The sequence below is a fragment of the Zonotrichia leucophrys genome, chromosome 5, assembly GCF_028769735.1.
Source record: "Zonotrichia leucophrys gambelii isolate GWCS_2022_RI chromosome 5, RI_Zleu_2.0, whole genome shotgun sequence".
Lineage (NCBI taxonomy): Eukaryota > Metazoa > Chordata > Aves > Passeriformes > Passerellidae > Zonotrichia > Zonotrichia leucophrys.
The window spans coordinates 54,380,747-54,406,404 of NC_088175.1; the positions used below are offsets into that span (position 1 = coordinate 54,380,747).

The 25,658-nt window shown below is 40.0% G+C and overlaps 1 protein-coding gene across 15 annotated transcripts in view; it reads left to right on the forward strand.

Annotated features, from left to right (window-relative positions):
- Nucleotides 1-25,658, forward strand: part of PPFIBP2 (PPFIA binding protein 2) — a 93,655-nt gene that overhangs the window by 31,701 nt on the left and 36,296 nt on the right. For 12 of the 15 annotated variants that reach the window (XR_010440653.1, XM_064715688.1, XM_064715696.1 and 9 more), the window contains 2 exons: nucleotides 17,937-18,026; nucleotides 22,063-22,176. Coding sequence is in view for 13 of the 15 variants with exons in the window: in XM_064715688.1 (XP_064571758.1) it covers nucleotides 17,937-18,026; nucleotides 22,063-22,176 (204 nt within the window). In the remaining 2 variants the exon portion in view is untranslated. The other 3 variants (XM_064715699.1, XM_064715701.1, XM_064715704.1) reach the window with 3 other exon arrangements.

The window sequence follows — 25,658 nt, forward strand, 5'->3', positions numbered from 1 at the left end:
CAAATCTCCAAACCATCCTGTACACCAGGCAGGGGGGTAAAAGCAGGAAAGCCTTGGATTCTGAAGGGGACACACATTCCTCTTGGGATAGATGGGGAATAAACCTCTGACTACACTGGAAAAGGCTGAGGTTTACCAGGTGAAGAGATAGACCTCAAAAGAAGAGACTCCCTGGGTGTAAAGGAAGAGAAACACAAGATTCCCCTTCCCCAAACCTGCCACTGCCAGCATTCTGCCCAAAGTTTATTTTAGTGTATTTCAATTGTTGTATTCAACTGAAAAGTTACATAAAAGATTGCTTAATATCAGTAGCAGTATTTGAATTGCAACCAACATTGTATGGGAAATGTATGCAGCAAACAGTGGAGGGTGAAATAATTCCTTTGAGGTTTTATTGTTTTGAGCTGTTACAGGTTAAATAGCAGCTGTAAACAGAGAGGGATTTTCTTTTGTGAGTGATTAATTCCACATCTGTTTACTTTTGGGGTCCATGCATCTTCCTTTGCAGCTGGAGAGCTGCTCTAGCATGTCACTGAATAGCTTCAGAGACTACAGCAATTGCTCTGTTTCTAACATTTTACTCAAATGGGCACCAAAAATATTCCCAACTTATCCTGATTAGGCACCCATTAGAAACTAAAGATACAAAAAGCCATTCCATGTTCTTAAAAGCAAATAAGTATGCTTCTTTCAAGAAAAGTGTGTTGTTCTCCTTCACTTCAGTGTGTGGTCGAAAATTGTATCAAAAAATCATTTCAGCTGCCATGGCTAATCAAGAATACAAACAGTATTCTTGTACAAACTGATTGTTTCTTGTACAAAGAAACAAATAGTTTCTTTGCTGTTTATAGATACTACACCTGGTCTCACCTGCCTTCAGGTCCATAGCACCAAACTCTGGAATTTATCAGGCATCAAATGTCACCAAGTGATGTTTCAGATTGATTTAATTTCTATTCTATTTTTTTTTAAACCAGTGGTAACTTTAATATTCTTTGCCCGGTCTGCTCTAGGTGTGAGTACCAAAGATGTGGAAAAATTTAGAGATGCCTAGAATAGGAAAACTTTAGGCCTCATGTTTCATACCTGATATTACCTTCCCTATTAACTCTTTGGAGAGCAGCTGCTAAATTCCTTTTTCTTATGTAGCCAAGAATGATTTGGTGTTTCCTCTAAGATCAAGGCACAACATCTGTTGAACTAAAGATGTTCTTTTTCAAAAGGCCTTTTTTTTGTTTGTTTTTTTCCCTGTTTCTGGGGTCTGGGATATATGAAAAATTCAGGTTCCTGAGTTTACAGAATAACTGGGCACAGTAACTGTTCTGTCCCTGCTTTGAGATAGATGAAATAGGTTTGACGAAGTTAGCACTGAATTTAGAAAGATTGTGTGTCTTGTGGAATGAGCATTTTATAGTTGCAATCTTTTGGCATACCTAAAATGGCAGAAAACGTGATTAATTATAGACTTTTAAGTACTTAGGAATTGTATTAAAAACTTTTACCTTGAAGAGAATGTCTGAAGTGTTTTACATGGCTTTATGATTGTAAATTCTTTGGCCTTAAAAATGACACAAAGACCTAGGGATTATCTGGGAGAGTTTGTACAAAACAAATTCGTGGATAGTATCCGTGTTTCTTGTTAAATATTTCAGTGTTGGCAGTGGCCATGTGACCTGTCACAAAGCAGATAGTAATTTCATCATTAAAAATTAACTGCTGCAGCTACAATTTGGCTTTGTGAGCTACAAAAGGATGTATTTAGTTACAGTTTCATAACTCTAAATGGATTTCCACACTGTTCATTCTGGGTTTTATTCTATCTACCTTTATGCAATCCTTTTTTGAGTAAAGAGGAACACTTGTGTTCTTACAATGGACCTTAAGCCTCATTTTGAGGATTGCAAAACCTGATCTTCCTCCTAGTGGAACATCTATACCTAAAGCAAGCACTCCATCTTGTAGCTTTTTAGAATGACCCTCAAAATGCCAATGCTTGAAAACTCATTAGTATTTTCCTGATTATTCAACGGTTTTTTGGAAGCCTAACTCTGAAAATATTTCTAAATATTCTCAATTGGAGGAAATGGAGAGAAGAGCAGAAGAAATAGTAGAGGAGCATGCTGTAGAGGCAATTTTTAATAAATGTGGTTTGCCTTATGATATGTGCTGTGCTTTGTTTCTTTTGAGGATCCGTTCTTTAGTGGTAAAACCAGAGACTTTTTAGCAAGAAACAGGAAAATTCTTTACAGTCTTGGTTGCTAATAGCTCATAATTAGTGTTCAAAAGAGATTGTTTCCACTGTGGGTTAAAATCAAGGAATATTTTTCCCCAGTATCTTAACAAAGACTTGAATGAAAACAGTCAGGCCCAGTTCTGAATTCTGACTCGATGGAGCTTGTGGAGTTTGGAAGTTGCTTCAAAGTTTTATTTTAAGCATGTGTTAAAGTGCTCTGCTGAAACATAATCACTGGCCTCTCTATTTCACTTTTGTCCAAGATTCATTTCACAGGATCACCCTTCCAGAGGAGAGGCAGAAAATGACTGAATTCAGGGCACTTCCAGGCACTTGAAAACAGGCTTTTATGAAAGTATCAATAGCATTTTTCAGCAACAGCTGAGTGGGAAGGGAATGTATTCTGAGCAACACCAGTTCCAGTCATTTATCTGCTGGGAGATCTGGCTGCAGAACTCAGCTGCTGGGAGTCCTGATGGAAATATTTATAGCTGCATCTCCCCACTGCCAAGAGATACCAACACATGTTGGATTGAAAAGGGAGCAGCAGAGCCTGCTTGGGACAGTGTGGAAAAGCAGTCACTCCATAAGCATTCGTGTTTATTTTTGCCAGCTTGAAACATTAGATGGGTTCTGTTTTCTGAGAAGGAGTCAGAGCTGAAAGCTGAATGTCCCAGTCCTCCCTCTCGGTGAACTGGTGATGCAAGGAAGGCCTGGACTGCAAAATCTGCTCCTCTCAGGGCTCCCCAGGTGTTTCAGAGCAATGCACAGGACACCAGAGCCAGCAGACAGGTGCCCTTCATGGGTTCAGAAGTTTAGGAAAACCAGAGAATGCCTTGGAGACAGTGGAACTGCTGGTGCACAGACCCAGGCCTGTGCCCTTCTAAACCAGGCCTGATTTTTCCAAAGTTCTGTGGTTGCTTTGCCTGGGAACCAACCCCATCACCTCTGGCCGCTCTCAGGAGAAGTAAGGTCTCCTCTACATGAAGAACTGATAGAAATTTAAAAGAGTTTTGCAGTGGATAGGACTGATTTAGATCTCTTTCTTAAAATGTCATTTTCCTTCACCTTTGTAAGGATCAGTAATGTTTAACAGAGCCACCTCAAACTACAGTGAGCAGAAGTGCTTAAACAGGATTGAGTTGTGGCCTGAGGCTGAAAGCACTCATGGAAGACAGGTGGTATTCCTGCTATAACAGGAATATCATAAATATTATAAAAAACTTTATTTTATGTTAGTTTTCCAAGATTTCAAGATTTTCTCCTGACATCTATGAAGTGCAATCCTCAGCTATGTGGCCTACCCACACCTTGATGCTGTCAGTGAAATACTCTGTATGAAGCCAGGATTTTGTGCAGAAATTGCAAGTTATCCTTCAAAAATACACTTTCTTCAGTTCCATTTGTACAAGTCTCATTCAGCTCTTGGCTTCAGTGCCTTCCTTTGCACTAAGTGGCTGAATATCCCATTAATTCATCTCTCCTTCTGTGCCTGATGCTATTCATGGAGTCCTTTTTCCATCTTACCTTCTGATCTCACCACAATCTCCAGCTGCATACTTTTCACTGATTTAAATGTTACACACAGTATTCATTTAACAAACATTGGTGTATAAATGCATTTTTCAAGTGGAGCTACAGGAAACATTGGAAAATGTTTTTCATAAAGTAATTAACAGAGGGATTGGTGAGAGGGAATTGTTTCCTTAAACAATGGTGTTGACAGAAAAGGTGTAGAGGTTACACAGAGAAACTGAAGACAAAATTTCATTTTAAAAATTCCCTGTATTGATTTGGAGGCATTATTTGCACAATAGAAGAAGGGCATAACTTTGAAGTATTTCTCTGTTTAAACCCTATTCACATTTCACACAATCTGGATGGATAGCCTAACCTGTTGAAACTTGGTAAATTTTACTGGTTATGACAAACATAGCAATATTGTATCCAAACAAAGTTATTTCATTCTCTTTTGGATTAGTATGCTAATAACAGGAAACTAAATATTTTTTCAGCTTTTGTGACCATTCTAAAATGAGAAAAAAAACCACTTATTTTGGCCAAATTTTCTAAACTTGTTGACATCCTGTTCTTTTCCAGAAGTTGGAAACAACAGGCTTAATTTTCCTCAGTAATAAAATGCTTAAGAAAAAAAAGGAAAAGAATATTTGTCTATTCCTTATCAGAAATAAGGGCTTTTAAAGATCTATCTGCAGTTTATTCTATTTTGGGGGTTTTTTTTACTATTTTTTCCATTCCGAAATTTAGAAAAGAAAAATCTGATGTGCCATCATAGAGAGGAGAGGCAAACTGTTACCTGGTATTGTATTGGTGTCTATGCAAATATTTGGTAAATATCCTGTTTCAAGTGTCTCACATCCCCATTTATTGCAGCTTTAGTAGTTTCAGCAGTGCTTTGAAGCATTTGAGACAGGAAACTAAACCTGACTTATTGTAATGTGTTGCGTGGTAGGAAGAAAATAAATATCTTTAATTATTTTCTTTACATACCAGTGTACTCTGCAAATAACTGGGGAAGTGCTCGTAGTGATATTGATGCTCTGTTAAATAGGAAATATTTTTTAAAATTTCTGTGTGAAAACAGAAATCAGGTTTCTTACATTAAAAAAGCCTGTCTAACCCTGAGCCAAGTCTGATTCTTGATTTTCATCATCAAGGCCTTAGGATTGAGTGTGTCTTATGCTGGGAAAGAATTATTTGTTTGTGCATCTGCAAAATGTTATTTCTTGTCTGTTTCCCAGGATACTGTTTATTTTTTTTAAATTATCACAAGCATAAGCAAAGCAAGCATGCTCATCTACAGAATGCAGTGTATTTTTTAAAATTTTGTTCCAAGAGTTTCTCCTTTCTCTGTCACGTAGACATTGTCAGTCAGTCACAATTAATACTCTAAGACAATTTTTCTTGCTGGAAATATTTCATCTAGATTCCTGAAGCCATTTATGCCATGAAAAAGGGATTTCTCCCTCCATTATCTTCTACATAAATGGCCTGAGTTTCTCTATACACAAGTATTCCCATATTTTCTCTCTCTTTTTTCACTCTGAAGCCCTCACATTTTTCTGAACCATGAGAATAACACATGTGAATTGGCACAGTGAAAACATTTTCCCATTTAAAATCTGATCATAATCCCTTTGTTTCCAAAGCAGCCCAGACATTAGGATTGGGGAGAAAAACAAAATTTTAAAAAAACATATGCAGAGGAAGATATGTAGGAAAAGTTGATAATGATATAATAATAATAATAATAATAATAATAATAATAATAATAATAATGTATTATATTGGTTTAATTATTATTATTGCCTAAATAATATTTAATTAATATTACTATTAATTCATTGTTGCTTAATAATATTAATTTAATAGTGTTAATATTATTAATTTAATAATATTGAATCCATTCTTAACAATTAACATAATAATTCTTGGGAATTAGTAAAATTTTTAGCATGGTCATGCTCACTGGGCTCCCCTGACGAGGCTGGGAGGATGCAAACCTGGACACTTCATTTCTTGGCCTAAGAGAGCAAGTGTAAGTTCTTTTAATGTTTTCAGGGGCTGATGGGATTTTAAAATTGAAACCAGAACAATCTAGAAATTATTGATGAAGAGGAAGACCTGGAAGACTGCTCTGACTCCTCCTATTCCTTTGCCCTTTAATTTCCCAGGAGATTCAGAGACAATAGAAGAACAAGATTGACCATTTGCATTTGTGCTGCACCAAAACCTACATCTTATCACAAATAAAATGTAAAATTGCTAAAACAGTGCTACTAAATATAATTTTGGTGTCCATAGGGCCCTTGCTGGGTGGGAGAAAGAGGAGGAAAAGTGGTGGAAAAGCTCTGTGCTTCTTCAGCTCAGTGTTGGTAGAAGAGGGAAAACACCAGACAGTGCCTTTCCCTCCACAGCTCTAACAGGATTTCTGGGTGTTTTCTTGTCGCTTAACAGTGGAATGGAGGAACATCAGTGTAGCTGATCATTTAAAGCATTTTTGCTCTCAGTTTCAAAGCTCTTGCAGCACGTTTGTTTGCTGTTTAAAAGAGACTGCAAGCCTTGCTTGAAGTGTTTGACGTGCTGGCTAAAAGCAATGGCTCACTTAGCTGAGTGGGCTTTGTTTTTTACTTTACAGCACAAAAATGTGAAATTGCTAAAAGTTCTTGGGCTGGCACCTTTGGTGTCCTGCAAATGGAGTTTTTAGTCCAATCAAGGCTGGCAGCAGTCAGCAGTTTGCTATGGAAGTAGGGAACTGGCAAATAAACCCTGATGGGTTATCATACAGCTTATGGAGCATGTAAACTTTGCTAACTTGAAATATTTTACTACCCTACATTGTATTGCCATAATGTGTGTGTGTTCTTTTACTTTTGGGGACAGCACTGGAGAAAACAGACAATTTGATGGGGTCAAGAGAGCAAAAGCTGGATCAGCCTCTCTCTAGGGTAACACTTGAGGGTGGTGGTTCTGTAGTGGAACTTTGTTTTTCTTTGTTTTTAGCTCTCCACTGAGCCAGAAATCGGTGCTCAGTGAAGAGCTACACACAGACCTGAATTTCCTGAAAATAAGAAAAACATACAGTGGTAACCTGATGAAGCAATGTTGAGAGTGCAATGTGTTTTCCTTATTTTCCCATTGCCCAGAGAAGCTAACCTGCTTTCCCAGTGAAATGGAAAAGCATTCTAAGCAAATCTGGGGCAATAGATTTGCATTCAGCTGGTTTCTGAGAGTTTGAGGCCAAAGCTCAAGCAGGATGTAAAGTTCAGAATGCAGGTGACAGGCTCCCAGAGAGCATGTGACTGTCTGGAATGTATGCTGTCAACATTCTGGCTGATAAGATGCAGAAAATTCAGACACTCACCTTTTAATCAGGAAGAATGACTCACAGAAACCAAGGCTCCTTCTCATGATCTCCAGCACGAGTGACAAGGTAGAAGTAAGGTATGTTGTCATTTTTAATATTTTTCAAAGGGGAAAAGGATGCAGGTGCCACACTGGGGCACTAGATAGTTCAGTAACACAGTTTTTCGGTAGTTTTAAAAATTAAAAACACAATCATTAGCTGATAAAGAGTTGTGGAATGTTTTAAGAGAGGCATTTCCTTCTTCCCTGAATAAGACTGAAATGGGAGTCTTGGAGCCCATGCTTTGAAATGGATGAAATGTGGAACTTTAAGGTACCATAGTGGTGGTATTATGGGATATGCAAGCTGTGAGATAAAGCTGGATGTATTTTCTAGTCTCCATAATTAGATAACAAGGTTTTTTTGGGGAAAAAATGCTTTATACTGTTGGGCATTCTTGTTCAATGTCAAGACAACCCCGATTCAGTCTCCAGCTTGTCAGCCATGACATGTCAGCTGTCATGCACAGGGAAATGTACTCTATTAAGTAATTTATTTTTATTTTTTAATGCACTGTTGATGATGCATTAAGATTTTCTTCTAGATAGTATTAGCTATTCAAGAATAACTCCTCTCATCCATTTTCAGACAGCATAAAATAAGTATATTCTATGCTCAGGGCAACCCAAGTCAGATCTGTCTTGTAGCATTGCTTTTGGAAACAGGCAGGTCTTTTGTCCTCACATTTGCTGGTGATTTTAGATATCCCAGCACCTTTAGAAGCCTTGTAGCAGTGACAGAAAAAATTGTCATGTTTTTCTTGTCATGTAACTTTAGGTAAGAACAGATAATAAGTGTATGAAGGGAACTGAAAGTCCAGGTTTATATCCTTCTCTCTTACCTTGTGTTGTAGGAGGCTCTCAAAAGAGCCCCATCGGGTTAAAAGGACCAAGAATAGTTGAAATATTAAAAACCCACATCCCCTTGAAGAAATTTTGTCACATATTTGTGGCTTTCCCAGTCTGGAGTGTGGGGGGGTGCCCAAGTGAGGCTGGTCCCTGTAGGAAAGGCCTTCTACAGCTTCAGACTTTGAGTCCTTTGTGTATAACATAAGTACCACAGGCAGCTTTGGCACTGGTTCTTCCCAGCTGCTGGTTGGTGGCTCCCTAAGCCCAGGGGGCAGTCTGGCTGTAGGAGCTGAAGGCAGCGAGGAGATAAGCAAACATTCTGAGATGATCACAAAGGTTCCATGGGGGCAGCGGCCTTTGGGCCTGAGGAGGCATTGCCCAAGCAGCTGTCCTTGTGTGTGTAACAATCAGCTGCCTGGTTTAAGGCCAAAGCCACTTTGAACTAGGGGGAGAAACAACACTGGAAACCAGAGTTTTATTGGGAAAAATGAGGAGTTATGGATAACTGCTGTGTGGAGGCACTAGAGGACACCGCAAAACCAGGCAACACTTTAAACTTCCCTTCTTGCCAGAGCGCTGCGTTGCACACGTATTTATCTTGGTGTTGCAAGTTTGAAAAGTTGCCATGCTGTGAGATTTCAGCTTCAGCAGGAGCAGACAAATATCTTGGAAGGGTATCATCATCTTCTGTTAGGATGGAAAATCGCCTCGCTGGCAATAGCAGTGTTTATGGGATCATTATCTTATTCACAGGATCGTCCTTGAATTCCTCCCCTTTTATAATGTCTTTTGAGAGGACAGGCAAGTAATTCAAAGAGCAGAACTTATTTTTAGGTTTAGTCTGAGCCTGAAATAAATTGAGAAGGCTGAATAGTGTTACGATAAACAGGGAGCAGAACAGAGACAGGAAATAGGGGGTCTTTGGTAATGAGTTCCAGTCACTCTTGAAACAGAAAGCCAGAGAAAGCACTACTTGAGAATAGTTTCTCAGTGACAGCTTAATAATTTTTAGCTTGTTATTCAGCATTAAAGGGGAACAGTTCCTGCAGATTGATGCTGTTCTCGAAAGATCCTTTTTTAAAGATCATTTAGCAAGTTATCTTTTTAAAGTTTTTAGGCTTGCATTGTTCTTGCTGCAAACCGATCTGCTGTTTAAAAAAACCAGATGTTTGGGGGGGGAGCCTGAAGTTTATACAGTTGTGTGTTATATATACATCTGTGAGAAGCCTTTGGGATAAGCCTTGTGGGACAGGGGCAGGGGATTCTGCTTAAAATATGACCAGGCACTGAAAATTTCAGAAGTTGAGGGTTGAAAGGGGAAGAAATCACAGCTACATCCTGTAGAACAAAGCAGAGCGCTTGCTTCCAAAAGTTTCTTTTAACCCTGGGAATGTGACTGCTGAGATGGGCCCAAAGCATGGATGGTGAGATTGATATTTACAAGCACTTCACGTGGCTAAAGAGGGTAAGTGATTCGCTGGGCTTTGTTTGCTCTTTCTAAATGCACATTTAGCAAAATCTCAGTGAGGATTCTCTGCTTGGCGAAAAGAAACTCATACAGTGCCTCAGACTTTAAATGGTGTGAGTTTCTTCATGAGAGGTGAATCAAAGACGTGCCTTGGTGTAGGAGGAGGAGGCTTAGGGAGGGGGGGGAGAAAATCAGCTGTCTTTGTCTTTAAAAATGAAACTCTAGGATCAAACTTTGAGCAAATGGCAATAGATTCTGGCAAGTGCTCGTGCCTTCCGGGGATTGCAGTGCAGCAAAACAAATCCTGCATGGTAACATCATATAGCAAAAGAGAGGAGAGGCTCTTGTTTACCATGTTGTGCTTTAAAGGGAAAAGTTTTCTGCACCAGATCTCCACTTAAGTGATTCTTCATCGGGGTAGCTGTGTGAGAGACCTCTCGGGATGCCTTTGTCTCGGGTAAAAATGGTGGTGGTTTTCTTCTGTGCCTGTTACTCTGCTAAAAGGATGGGGTTTGTTTTTTTAAAGGCAAGGCTGTTAATTTTGTAAATTTTGTTGATGAACTGCCCAGACATAGATTGACTGCATGAAATTGTCTTTGTCTTCCTTTTTTTAAAAGTAAGTTTGTGCAGTTCTCTCATCACGTTGAAAAAAATCACTTTGTTTTTGCCAGCTTTTACGGTTTTTTATGATCTGAGTATTTATTTTTCAGTCTTAGAAAAATCCATTAATGGGATATGACTAGATCCCTCAGAATAGGCTGTTTTTTAAAATTAGAATATGGATTTGTGTGTCATGAAAGAAGCACATTCTCTCCTTATGCTTTAAAAATCTGTTTTAACCTGTGTGTACTTTTCCTGCAAATTCTTGCCTGTCTATATATATGCACACATGAATACAAATGCTCTCTTGGGTTTTTACTAGCTGTATAAACACAAAATATCTGTCAATTCTAATGTGAAATGTGATTAGGAGCATTTCTTGTGGGTAGTTTCTTGAATAAGTGTAAAATACCAACGATGTGTCGGTCCTTAATAAGAGCCTGAGCATCCTGAAGTTAATTTACCAAATATTTGCATCAGATTCTGGAAATTTCACATTTTTGGAGGGGATTAAATGGGAAGTGAGTGGATTGTGAAGAGGCAACAGGAAGTAGCTGCTGGTAACATTATACTCTTAGTTTAACCTGTGCTCTGTGCAGTTAAAGCTAATTATATATTTTAAAACACGTATTTTGAGCTCACATATTAATTTGCTATTTAAATAAGATTATGGATACAGCGTGTCTGCCACTTCTGCTTCCAGAAATTTCATTTCTGTGAAGACATGTTTGCTAACAAAGAGGTTAACGAGGTCTGCTGCCCTCAGCTTGAGGGCTGTGCTCAGAAAGGACGCGGTGTTCAAACGGAGCACGAGGTTTTACAGGAATTAACAATGCTCCTGCTGTTGCTGCATGTAATTCCCTTTATGTCAGGTACATATCAATAGAGAATATCAATACTGCTGCTTTTCCTTGCAAGCCCTAATTTAAAGGGGTGAGCACATGGGAGGGAAAGGAGGAGGACTGAGACTGATCCTGCATTGTTCCCAGGAGGACTTTAAGCAGTCTGCTCCCAAATTCCTTTGACAAGTGATTTAGAAACCAAAAAAGTTGAAACAATCTAAGCTGCTTGATCAGTCCTCCCGTCCAAGAATCCCAATGTCTCACAGAGTCTGGCACTGACTGTTACAGCACATAAAGATTTCAGTTTCTGCAATCATAAACTGTTGCTTTTTGGCTGATAATAAAATTGTGAGTTGCTTTCAGAGTAACATGTGGCATTTAACAGAGAATAACTGCAGCAGACTTCCATAAAGCCTTGGTGAAGTATGCCAGAGCTGGCTCAAATTTCATCATTAGCAGAAATCACTTCAGAGACCCAGATGGGTTTTGATGTTGCAGGGGTTGGCTAGGCTGGGTTTGTGTGGTATCTGTGGCTTGGACTGGGTTAGGGCAGCAAACAAAAACCAAAATCACGAGATCCGGGCAGGCAAAACAACAGATACAACTGCTATTTTCAAGTGCTTATAATGGAGGGTCTGGTTTTAAGCAGAATTCTTGTATAATAATGTGTACAGTGGCATCTTGCAACGGCAGCAGGGGAAAAAATATTATTTAGATCGAACTGAAATAATGTGTCACCACTCTCCAGCTCTTTCCACTGGACTTTATTGGTGTCCACATGACCTGTGGAAATGCTGGGCCAAGAGTGGCCAGAGGGATTAACAAAGTGGTGGCAGGAAAACCTGAGAGCATGTGGACAAGGAGGGAGGGCAGGGGATGTTCCTTGTGTATAAACATCGTGCTTTTAAATTCACAAATCCCTTGTGTATAAACATTGTGCTTTTAAATTCACAAATCCCTTGTGTATAAAGATCGTGCTTTTAAATTCACAAATCCCTTGTGTATAAACATCTGGGGGAAAGGTTTTTGCAGGTAATTAATACTGGGTTCTTCCACAGGGCCTGAGTGTGGACCTGTTAAAAGTTTCATTTGCAAACTAAGGGACTTGAGATACCCCCACTACCTGGAAGTGTCTGGTTTTTAACAAAGATTCTTTTGTTCTCCCAATGGACTTGGCTTAGAGGGTTCACATACAATTTTGTGTCCTTCTGTTGCTTTATTCTTATCTCTCCACCCAACCTTAATTAGAAGACACCATTCCAGATAAACACCATACAACCTATATCTTGGTACATAGACAAGTATTTATAGCCCAAAATGATTAACATAAATGCTAATATTACCTGCAAGCTGTGTGGCTCAGAGCTGATGGCTGGCCTGAAATTGGTGTACATTGGTTTTATGCCTTTCTTTTTTTTCTGGATGAGATTCTTAACCTGTACTAGCAAAAGGTAGGGTGATCAAACCCATGATGTAGCCATTAAATTCAAGATATTGAGGGTGAATCTTGTGGCTTCTGTAAGGATATTTTCTTTTAAGACATGTAACTGTCTGGAGGAAAAAAATAGGTATTTAGAAAAATTATCCAGATAAAATAAAAATATTTGTTTAAAAATTCATTTGCTTTAAGGACTACCAAAATTTACCTAGCTCTGTCTTTGCTTAGTTTCAGACTATGCACTGTCAGCTTTTTTCAAGTGACTGCTACTTTCATTTAAGCAACCAGTAACAATGGCAAATAAAAAATCCTGCTGTTGATTTACTAATTGCCTTCAGATGAAAGGCAAGTGTTATAGATCCAGAAATTGTGTTCCAGCCCTCTCCTCCTCCTCTGAGGTAACTGAGGGAATGCACATACACTGAGATGGGTGTGTGTCTGAGGTAGCACTAACATGCCAAGAGATTAAATTTTTGCTTCGACAGTCGGATGCAAATAAAAATGTTTACTGTGTAAGCTGCTCACTCATCATAACACAACTCCTTGTGACTCAGACCATAATTCTAGTGACCAAAAAGAGTGCTTTCCACAGAGGTGGAAAGACCATGCACTTGTAAATATTGTCAGCTCCAAATAGGCTGGGGAGAGAATGCAATGTGCATTTTCTGGTGTTGGAATGCAGTGCATTTTTTGTGGTAAAGCTGACTGCCTGGACTCTGCTGGCCATCCTCCTTGTTTTCAGCTTCTAAACTACAACAAAAAGCAGCATATCAAGCATGTCCCTAATCTTCCTCATTAATACAAGTATTATCATTACCACAGGAATCCTATGCAAGTATCAGTGGAGCAGAAGGTGATCCATGTGGCTGAGGAAGAGAGGAGGGTTATGACATAATCTGTCTCCTCACAGAGGCAGGTGATGTGTTGAAAAAGCTCACAAATCACCACTTTAAGTGACTGCCAGGTTTCTTTTCCCAGCTCCTCCCCTCTCCACAGCCCAGGGTGAGATCCATGATGTTGGTGACAAATTTCTGAGTCACAACTTGCTGACCAGCCTCAGAAGTTGGAGGGGTTAGGGTTAAAATGAGCTGTGTTGGAGATTCTTGGTGCTGAAAAGGCACACTTGAGGAGAACATCAACCGACCAACATTTCTTGCCAGATCCTTTGGTACTTTTGCTGGTTATCCCCATTTAAAATCAAAGCTATTGAGTTGTTCTCCAAAGTCTGAAATTTTGTGTGTCACATGAGAAGGAAAATTCAAGCCCTTTTCTTGGAAGAGGACTCAGTAATGACTGGATCATGTAAGTGATACTTCGACCTTCCCAGCAACTTTCCAGCATTATTTTCATATTAAATCAGTGAGCCAAAGAGAGATTTGGAAAATAAAAACGAAGAAGCTAAAGCAGGTGATGGAATGCATTATGACCCCCCCCCAAAAAAAAAAAAAGAAGAAAGGTTTCTTTTTCTTTTCTTTCTCTAGAACTGGGAGTTACAGCTGATTTTGAATTGTTCCAGGAAACTTTTTAGGTTAATATCTCTTGCCATCTGATGGGCAGTAAAGTATATCCAAAATTCAGAATTTCTAAGGAGACTGTAATACAGGTGCTCCAAGAAATTCTTTGCAGCTCCTGGCTTCCCATGGCTGGGACAGGTCACTCTTCAATGGGTAAAACCACACTTCAGTGGGATGTCCTGGCACAGAGTGGTGGTGGATGGTGCCACATCCAGCTGGGGACTGTCACCAGGGGTGTTCTCCAGGGATCAGTGTTGGACCCAGCCCTGTTTGGTGCCTTTATTGATGATCTGGATGAGGGGATGGAGTGCACACACAGTAAGGACAAAGATAACACTGAGCTGGGTGGGAGTGTTGATCTGCTGTAGGGCAGGAAGGCCCTGCAGAGGGATCTGGACAGGCTGGAGAGATGGGCCAAGGCCAGTGGTATGAGATTCAACAAGGCCAGGTTCTGGATGCTGTCCTTGGCTCACAACAACCCTGTGGAGCACTACAGGCTGGGGACAGAATGGCTGGGCAGAGAAAAGGACCTTGAGGGTACTGGCTGAGAAGGACTGAACATGAGCCAGCTGTGCCCAGGGGGCCAAGAGGGCCAATGGCACCTGAAATATTGTCCCCAGCAGGCCAACGGCACAGAAATAGTGTCCCCAGCAGGCCAATGGCACCTGAAATATTGTCCTCAGCAGGCCAGTGGCACAGAAATATTGTCCCCAGCAGGCCAGGGCAGTGGCTGTCCCCTGTGCTGGGCACTGCTGAGGCCAGGCCTCGAGTGCCGTGTCCAGCTCTGGGCCCCTCAGTTCTGGAAGGACACTGAGGGGCTGCAGTGGAGCTGGGAGGGTCTGGAGGGTAAAAGCCCTGTGAGAAGCAGTTGAGGGAGCTGGGGATGTTCAGCCTGGAGCAAAGGAGGCTCAGAGGTGACCTTATCACTCTCTAGAACTGCCTGACCAAGAGGATGGAGCAAGGTGGGGATCAGCCTCTCCTCCCAGGCAACCAGGGACGGGATGACAGAAATGGCTGAAATAGTGCCATGAGAGGTTCAGATTGGATGGTAGGAAAAATTTCATCACAAAAAGGGTGTAGACCATGGGGACAGACTGCCCAGGGAAATGTTGGAGACACCATTGCTGGAAGAGTTTAAAAAATGTGTAGATGTGGTACTTGAGGACATGGTTTTATGGTGAAAATGGTGGTGGTGCTGCTTGGACTTGATAATCTTAAAACTCTTTTGCAGTCTTAAGAATTCTATGATTCCTGTAGGCAAAGTATTTATGGCATGCAACTGATTTTTTATCTGCAGTAGTACTGCCATCAGCATATTTTTGGCTACCTTGCCTTAGCATATCTCCCCTTCTACTTTGTTATCATAAACATTTCTATGTGTTTTGTGCAATCTCTCTCATTCTTTCATTGGAGGAGGCATAGTTAACATATTTGGTTTATAATTTGTCTAGCCCATGCAACAGTTTGGTCAGTAATACTGGATCTTCTGAAGTAACAACTTTGTAGGAAATCCTGCAAATTCAGCCTTTTAGACCTGTGTGACCACATGACCAGTGTTCATTTATTGTTTGGGAGTTCTTGGAGCAAGCTGTGGTCTTGTGTTTTTTGTGCTGTGGGTCCTGTATTTATTTTCTGCTGCTACATGTGACATCTTGCTCAGTTTCCTCTCAGTCCTGGCTCTCACAACTGCAGAATGCTCCCCAGCCATCCACAGATGGCCTTGGTTCATGTTACACTGTTTTATCTTGTCTTTATACATGACACAAAGAATCACCGAGGCTCAAACAACTGTTGTACATCAATCAGACACTTTTATTTAGCAGGTCATTTTTCTGTCTACTGTACCTTCCTGTGCTTATCTGAGGCCTTTCTGGCTGACCTCACACCTGCATATTTAGAGCCACTTCTGTGAGGTCCTGATCCCTAAAACTTGGTCAAAACCTTGTGACAAAAGTATATTTTGAGAAGAGTTAACAGGTTCATCTTTTGATGATGAGTGCTGGTCAGTGAGGTGTGGTATGAGCACATTCTGTTTGCTGTGTCCCTGCTGGCCCCTTAAACAGGCACAAAAGACCAAGATTATTGAATTTAGAGGTGATTCTAGTTAAGGGCCTTGCAGCTATGGTTAAAACATGAGCCAGATGCAGGGGAAAGAGTATAAATAATAGAATGCAAGTCAGCACAGACTTGCTCAAAGTTATACATTTAAGCAGAAACAAAGAGTAAAAGCAGAATGAAGAATGGGCTGGCAGCTAAATAAAAGCATTTTAAACGGATCTGGAAGTTATAGGTCCTAGGCTGAAAATATATGAATTTTACTGTATGTTTAATATGGAAATAAATATGACCCAGGAGTCTGTGAAAAGGTTTTACCACTCAAGCCAGTTTCAGCTGGAGTCCTGTGTCTCCTCTTAAGCCTTTAATTTCAGAAGAAGTTGGGAAATAGTCAATGAAGAGGAACCAAAAGAAAGCAACAAAACGAATCTTGGAAAATTAATATCTGAGGAAAAGACAGAAAAACTCATATTTTCTTTCACAGCATGAAGAAGAACCTGATAATTAGAGATGTAGAGATAATCTTCAAATATATAAAAAATCTCTGAAGTGAATGGAAGGACCTATGTTTTAGTTTATGGTGGTATGATAACCATGAAGTTGAAGAGATGATTCAGATTGAGCACAAAGAAAAATGCTCTCATGGTGGGTAGGGAAGAAGTAGATGGAGGAGCTGTGAGTTCCATCCCTGGGTGTCTTTAGAAGAAGACAAAACAAGAATATTGCAAATATTCATTAGCCCTAGGGCGAAATAGTGAACCAGAAGATCTCTTCAGACATCTTTCAGCCTCTGTTTTTTGGTGCCATAGTGATCTTCTCAATTTCTTTCAAAATAATCAGAGACAAGGGTGCTTGGTTTCTCTCAGCTTACAAAGGTGCCACACTTGTATTCATTGCCACACTTATATCTAGTTCAGCACTTTATGGCTTGAAAAGCGTCTTTTGATAGGATAAAAATTTGGTTTCTTGATTTGAGTTAACTAGCACCATGTTTATTTTCAGCTTTTGTTTTAGGTTTGGGCCTGTTGGCCTCAGTATAGATTAAGAAGCTATAAATATATTTAATTTAAAAAAAAAATCTGTTCACAAATGTTGAGTTGAAAAGAAAAGGCATCTGGGGAGGAGGATTATAATTGTATTGGTGCCATTGTGCAAGTAACTATAAATGAGCAGTCAGCTGCAGTGGAGGGGAGCTCCTTGGATTCCTGTGTGAGCTGAAAATCCCGGCTGAGGGTTGTGTTCCCTGGCAGAAATGCAGTGCCTGCAGTGGAGCTGGGAAATCATCCTCTGGGGGCTCAGGTTACTTTTGATGCTCTGAGCAAGCAGCTCCTTTCCCACAATGTTGCAGGATGAACTGAGGAGACTCTTCTAAACTTAAAGAAATCCACATATATTTTTTTAATAGTGGCTTTTCTATGTGAAATAATAAAATTCATTGGAAATGGGGTATAAGAGTTAAGGACAGGCCATATTTTAAAAGGTTTTGCTCCCTAGAGCCTTTTAGAAGTCCCTAAGTAATTGGGTGGCTAAAGTAGCTCCTGATAAGAATTTGATCCTTTAAATAAATTTTTAGTTGCCAACAAAAAACTTTTGTTGTAATTTCTAGGAATAATACACCTATAGCAATTTTTACCACTTGACAATAAATACAAGATTCATTACTGTGGAGAATAGATATTTCAAATCAAATGGGTTTTGTTTCAATAAGATGGTATTCTCCATTGAAATTACAACTTTCTAGAAAATATCAGTCATATTCATTTACCACTTTTGAATGCTGTAAATGAGAGAGTATTCAGAATACAGCTTAAAAAGGGTAGATTCTTAATGTACATTATTTTTTAATGTACATTACAGGCTTAATACACATGAAATAAACAGTTCTGATCTATAGACACATTTTTTCATATTTTTTGTCTTGTAAGAACTGCTTAATATACAAAACTTTTCTTAATTGTTGCTTGAAACTTTAACTGCAAAAATTCTCACAGCACTTTTTTTTCCCTCCCAGTCACAGGTGAACCATCATTCATCCAATAATGAAACTTATCAAGAAAGGCTGGCACGATTAGAAGGTGATAAAGAGTCCCTCATCCTTCAGGTATGTCCAAAAGAGAGAAGAATTTTGTCTGCATAATTGATATCCAGCACATGAAAGCTGAAGTGGCAGAATATTTTCTGTCAAACAAATGTTAGCAGCTCACCAAATGTAGCTGATATTTAACCAGGAATTAATTTGTAATCTGTATAATCCCTCTAAATGATTCCATGGTGGGGTAACCTGGTGGAGGAGAGGGGTGTAACAGCAGTAAAAGTGGGGAGGAGTCGCAAAGGGATTAAAAATAATTCTGTCCCAGGCTACAGCTGGGTTGGTGGTTCTCATTCTAGGTTTGCTAGCTTGTGCCAATTTTCTAGGTTCTGTATGCCACTGTTTTTTTTAAATGAACCAGAAGATCATTAAAAGGTAGGTAGATGGAATTGGCATTTCCAAGATGTTTACACCAAAATTGTTTACATCTTCTAAAAGCTTAAGGGAGAGGGAACAAGGACAGAAAATTTGACAGTAAAATGCATGCCTAAGCTTTTCCAGGTTTCCTGTTTCTCAGTTTACCAAGCCTTTTTTCAAACAGATCCTGTGTCCCATGTAAGTTCTCCTCCTGGAGAAAACACATGTTGCGCAACTTCAAAAAAAAATTATTTTTCTGTGTATTTTTGCTGGTACTAAACTGTACATTCCATGCTTTTTAAAAACCTGAAGCTGGAGATAATTTAAATGGCCCTTGCATATCCTTTCCCTTCATGCTTTCAAATGCATATTATAAGCACATTATATTTATATCACACAAAGCTGAAGTGTGTTGGGTAGGTGTTCTCCCTGCTTTCAGTCACAAGTTTCTGTAAACGTGTCTTGTCCTGTATGTTCTGCTCACACTTGTGTTCATTTACTGAGCAGAAACCTCGCTGCTGTTGTTAAATAAACAATAAATGCTTTGAGACACAAGCTTTGGCTTGGTAGGATTTTTTTTTTTCTCCATTGCTGTTAAACTAAATTGCTATCACCAAATTTAGGAAAAAAAACCCCACCTGACTGAAAAACAATCTTCTGGTTGGAATTTAAGGGTGTGCCACAAATTCTCTTTACAACTGATATTTATTAGAATATCTTTTATATTTATTTAGAACACCATTTATTAACCAAGTGGTTGTTAACACTAAAAATTTGATTCCATTAGTAAAAGCAAACAGCTTCTCACACTGCACATTCCTGTTTTGGATGCATGAGCGGCTCATGAGTGGAGGGACAGTGAGGGGGCCACATCCAGGTGTTCCATCCAGAGCTGAGGGTGGGACTGGTGCCCCTGTGAGGGTCTCCTTTGTTCCCCACATTTCTGGGCATCAGCTTTTGTGGGTCTGACAGGTCCCTGCAGGCTGTGCCAGGCTCTGCTCTTCTTCTCTTTGTCCTGCAGGTTTTCAGGAACCATTTTTTATCCACACAAACAGGTACCCAGGAGAGTAGCCAGCCCAATGCACAAAACACAGGGGTTTATGACACCTTTTGGGACCTGCCTTTTTCTTAGACCTGCCTAATTCTTAGAAGGAATTGACTAAAATCAGAACTGGAAAATGTCTCTCTTGCATTTTACTCCCATCACTTCCACCCCCCATCAAACCCCAAACAATACCCCCCTTCCAAACCCCATCAAACAATATTTATGCATTTTCATTTTCCTTTTCTCCTTTCCTTTCCTTTCCTTTCCTTTCCTTTCCTTTCCTTTCCTTTCCTTTCCTTTCCTTTCCTTTCCTTTCCTTTCCTTTCCTTTCCTTTCCTTTCCTTTCCTTTCCTCTCCTTTCCTTTCCTTTCCTTTCCTTTCCTTTCCTTTCCTTCCTTTCCTTTCCTTTCTTTCCTTTCCTTTCCTTTCCTTTCCTTTCCTTCCCTTCCCTTCCTTCCCTTTCCTTCCCTTCCCTTCCTTCCTTTCCCTTCCCTTCCCTTCCCTTCCCTTCCCTTCCCTTCCCTTCCCTTCCCTTCCCTTCCCTTCCCTCCCTCCCTCCCTCCCCTCCCCTCCCCTCCCCTCCCTCCCTCCCCTCCCCTCCCCTCCCCTCTCCTCCCTCTCCTCCCTTTCTCCCTTTCCTCCTTTTTCCTCTTTCCTTTCCTTTCCTTTCCTCTTTCCTTTCCTTTTTCCTTTCCTTGAAATTTCCTGATCTGGAGGGAATATGAGGCTGGGAGCACTCCAGCCTGGCCTCAGACTTTCAAACCTTCCTAACGCTCCATTTTTAGCTAAGTGCTCGATGCCCCTCACTTTTACAGAAAATATATTGCCTGCAGGCCGAGTCTTGCAGGTGTTGCAAGACTCCTAAGGCAAGATGGAATTTCCAGCTTAGCATAAACTGGGATTTTGTTCTGGGTTCCTTGAAGAGCCTGGCAGATATGATCCTGGAAAGAGGGGAAAATATGAGCTCCAAGTGGCTGATGTGCCTCTCAGCCCAGCTGCTGGAACACACAGCACATGCTTCCAAAGCTGCTAAGCTTTCACTAAATTCCTTTGCAGGTCACGTATAAGATCCAGAGCTTTCTTTCCATGTTACAATGGTATTTAAACCTAACCTGAAGCTCTAAGTAAAGCTGGTTTTCTTTCTCTGGAACTTGCATCACACTGAAGCAGAGAATTCAGTTTGTCTCTTCATGCCTTCTGGCCTCACATGGGGATTTTTGTGTATCATCCTTCATTTAATGGGAAGAAAACAAAGTAGATGAGCAAAAGATTTCCTTGGAGGGAGTCCTCCTGCCCCAGCTTGGATGTGTCCCCCTGCCATCTGCCTCCACCCACTCCTTCCTATCAACTCTCATCCTGTACTCTGAGCTACAGACAACTCCTTTAATAGAAAAAAAATAGTCTTTTCCTTTTCTTTCTTTTTTCTGTGATTTTTTTTTTCCCAGGCATGCTTGGCATTGTGTCAGCAGGTAAAAGAAAGAGACATCTCCCTTTGCAGCTTCCCTGAAGCGAACTCGATTGTTCATTGGGTTTTAGATATGCTGTGTAGTGGATATATCTTAAAAGTGTCACTTCCACATGCTGTACATTTTTGTTTTGTTTTATTAATAAAGCTGTTACACGGTCAGATGTGAGAGCATATATAAGTTTTTGTTAATGCATTTTCTTCAAAATGGAGTTTAAACACCTTGGGCTCCTTTGTTTGTTTTAGATAATATTTTTCTAGAATAATCAAGGCTTTTTTATAAATAAATAATCACAATGAATATACAGAGTGTATAGTCTCCTTAACATAAGATTTATCCCTGAGATTTTTCCATATCTTTTCAACATTAGCCTGGGTGCAGTTGTTTTTTTTTCTTTTTTGCTTTGCAAGATTTGGGTTCAGCTGCTGGGCTTTTTTTATTGCACACTCACTTCTCTGTACCACCATACCCACAGTTCTTTACCAGGATTGCTTATTGCTTCTTTTGCTGGGGTTCATTGTCTGTGTCTCCCTGCTTTTGCTTTCATGTTTTGGCTTGCCAAAGCCTGGGATTCTTTGTTGGAATAGAACTTTGCCACAGCTAAAAGTTTCCTTTCACTCATTGCATTCTTCATAGCTTCAGAACTCTTTATTGATAGGTAATCTATCAATAAAGTTTTGTTCTTGTAAAGAACAAAGAAGGGAAGTAATTGGTTGGGTTGGGAAGGAACAGTTTTCCTATTTATCTGTTTTAGGGAGTGAAATGCCAGCAGAACCAGAAATGGCGATGCACGCTCCAAAACCACATAAAACATTTCCAGTGTGCTCTGTTCTTGCTTGTTCCTTTCCAATTCTCCAGAGTTTTGCATGAAGGGACCCAGGCTACCTATAGGTAGCTTTCCACCTCTCCTTGAAATGCCCTTTCTTTTTTTATATCAAAACAAAACAGTTGCAGGGGAGGGGAGATGAGAGGGCGGGGTTGGAGTGAAATAGAGGTAAGACTGCAAAACTTCTCTCTTGGTAGAGCAGGTTGCTGCAGTGCACAAGAATATTAAAGCATTTGAGGGCTTTAAAAGGGGAACTTCTTGTCAAAACGTGCGTTTGGATGTTATATGCATAAGGTAATTGAAGCTTATTTCCAGTCAGTTCAGTAGCACTGTGCTTCTCCTCTCAAATTGCAGGTGAGTGTTCTCACAGACCAGGTGGAAGCTCAAGGAGAGAAAATCCGGGACTTAGAAATCTGTCTGGAGGGGCACCAGTTGAAGCTGAATGCTACAGAAGAAATGCTCCAACAGGTAAAAATCTGGATTGCAGACCTTCTCCAGAGGTCAGGTGAGCACACATGGTCAGCTTCTCTGCGTGTGTGACTGCCTTTGGCAACAGGATAAGACAGGGAAGGAAAAAAACGCTTTTTTCTTTGTTCTCCTCCTGCTTTGCACTCTCCCCTCCAAGAAATGTTTCTTTGTTTTCCTGTTGCAGAAAAGTTTTACTGGCTGGTTGCATAATGCTGTACGTGGCAGCATGTAAAATGAAACTATTGTGTCTTATTTGAGCTGTGCTTATTTGGACACGGCTGAGTAACTGGTTAGACAGGTTAAATGTATCTAATACATGTAGGAGTTATAGAATTAAGAGGTTTTATTTAAATTCCTTCTGTTTTCCTATGGCTTTGAAGTTGAACAAGCTGCAATTTGGAATGAATTACTGTATCAAGTTCTGTTCTATAATCATTTTTGCTTAACTTTGGAGCTTTCCCCTTAGTTTGAGATGAGAAAATCAATATATAAAGACATTTTTTTCTTTATTTGAATCAACAGTTTCAGGCTATGTGATTTAATTTGTGCTCTTTGATGTCCTTTGCTGAGGGAGCAGAGCAAATGATAAATTAAATACCTTACAGAACTTGCAGGTCTATTGGTGCCGAAGTTCTTTCCCTGTACAATTTTCTGTGGTTGTAGATGCAAATTATCCATTGCTAATGCAGTACATAGATACCAAAAATTAATTTGAAACTGTAAATAAGCCTCAAAAATCTATGCCAGAATTTTTAAGGATACTGTTCTCTATGAGCTTAGTTTTTCTCCCCACACAAATATTGTGTGTTATAAATTTGCTATTTTAGTTCATGTGAGATACACAAGCTTTTTATGAACTAATCATAGCTTTAAATGATTATAAGGATCCTTGTGTATATGTATGTAAACAGCAGCAGTTTCTATAAGATAAAATTGTATTCTAAACATTTTAAATTACAATTCTCTGAGCTTCTTGAAAAACCTTCCATCTCACACAGTCCAAAATGCTTCCAGCTGGGCAAGGTTGTATTCTGAGGGGACAGCTTTAAAAATGCAGTGAGCGCATGTATTTTCTAGAACTCAAAGAACAGTGATTATTTAAGTTATGAAAAACTGTTTTCACTCTCCAGGAAGGCATTCCCAACAGAGTGCAGAAGCTCCCTGTTCCAGTCTAAAGCTGGATCATTGTTCTGTGACTTCTGCTAAAACTTCTTGGTCTTTCTCTGATTTAAAATGTTTTTTGCCCAGATAGTCTTCTGAGGAAACTGTGAACTTAAAGCCTTATTTACCAGAACACTGAGGTGTCTGAAATTAGAATATAATGCTGCAGGAACATTGCCATTTCAGTGAAAATGTTTGCATCTGCCTGTCTGGCCTTAGGCACGTGCACAAATCGCTTACAAAGCTGATCCTAAAGTGATAAACTGCAAAAGGCTGTACCAAAGCTAAAGAAGTCAGAGAATCTCCAGATGCGTCTAAAATAAACCTTAAATCTAAATTTTGGGGTAACTTTTGAGCAGCTGGAGTTGTTGTTTCTCCCAGTAGACAGTGGGTTTTGGGAAACCCAAGTGGGATCTCTCAGCAGTCAGAGAAGTTGTACATTCATTGTCTCAGCAGAGGATCCTTTTTAATATCATTTATTTTGAAGGTTCTCTTCTCCATTCACTTCTCCGTTCCATCTTTTGTTGAAAAGTTTATCCTCTGTGGGGTTTGAGCTGAGATTTGGGCAGAAGAGAATGACCTGATGATGGGGTGATCATGACATTCATGTCAGATATGTGGCCAGTGGATGTTTCTGCAGATAATTTGTCAAACGTAGAGTGAGTGTGTGGTTTCAGGGGTTTCAATAGATGAATCAGTCAGATTTTGGGGAGATTTGGGTTCAGATCTTCTCAGCCAGCAGCTGCTGCTGGTGTCCTGCTTTTCAGAATGCTTTCTGTTACCCTCTTGAGAGGCAGTGTAGTCTAAATTCAGATTTATTTCATGGTTCTGCTTCCTTATTTACAATATATTTGAACTCCACTGATTTTTCCTTTGTGAACTTAAGTCAGCTGCTGCCTCTGAGTGGAAAATGAAACAATAAAGATAAAGCCCTGTCTTTTTAATTTCAAGAACTATAAAAAGAGTGACTCATAATTAATTCTGTGCAAAAAAAAGCTTCAATAAAAAAAACCTATAAACTTTAAGATAACCTAATGATGGTATCTGGAAGTTCCACAGCAGAAAGGGTATCTAATGCCACCCTGCAAAGTAGTTTTTGCTGAATCTGTGCTAGCAGAGACTTGTCAGGGTGGGGTTACTGGCAAAAAATCCTTCTGGCTTATGATTTATGCCCCGTTGTTTTGAACTCTGCTACAAAGCGATCGTGGAACCACTTCTGAAACAGCAACTGGAATAAAAGTTACACAAATAACATGAAGTGGCTGTTCAGCATTTTGGGTGGGTATCTTGAATGTGGAGTAGCAGCAGCAGAGGAGAAGGGAGGAAAGATTCTCTGTTCATCCTTCTCCCTCCTCCTGACCGTGTTGCTCCTGCCACTGATTTGAGCCTGCCGTGCACAGCAAACCTTCTCCTCCACCACTGGGAGAAAGCTGACCTGGGGTTTGGGAGGAAGGGGCTGTTTTTGTGATGGCTGAGCCAAACAGCTCACAGGGAAGGTCCAGGTGTGGCAGAAGGGCAATGGAGAGATGTGCTTTGTCCTCACTGAGATGCCCTGGTGTGCACAGATAATGTGACGCTTAAAGCATCAAACACAATGTTTCACTTCTGAAAGGACACTTTTTCCACCACAGGTCGTAATGAAGAAAAGTGTTTCTCCACCTTGAAGGTGTCTGGGTTTTCTTCCTTCAAGAAAATGAATCAGGCCTTTTCAAAACTCATGAAAGTCAATGGCAAAACCTTAATTCAGTCCTGAAGTGTAATTCAGGTTTGGGCCAGGAAACAAGGTCATCTTTGGTAACAGAAAATGTTCTGGAACATGGCTGGCAGCAAGGCACAAGTTTAATTTCATGGAATTACCTTCCAGTGGGGCGTCTGTGCTGCTGCTGAATGTGTGAAGGACATGGAAAGTCTGGCCTGTGTGAACAGCTACCTGCCTTTCCCCTTGGCTCATTGTAAAGGAGATGTCTAGAAGTAAAATTAAAAAAAAAAAACTTCCTAGAATTATCCTAGGAAAACAATTTATGCTGTGACAGCCCATTTCCAGTATATCAACTGGTTTAAATTGTAAAGTTACAGCAAGTTTGAGCAATGATGTGTGTCTTGTTGTAAGTTACTTTGTGGCATTACTAAGTACTTTCTTCCAGTCAAGTTTAAGAAAGAATATTTTTTTTCTTTTTTTTTTTGGGGGGAGACGAGAGAGAGCCTTGGGGGAATGTCCTATCAACGTGTTGTAGAGTTGGAAACAGAAGTAATTTTTGCTCTATAAAGGACAATTCTGGTCTGAGGGGCAGAGTCTTTCCTGTACCTGACCTGAACCAAAT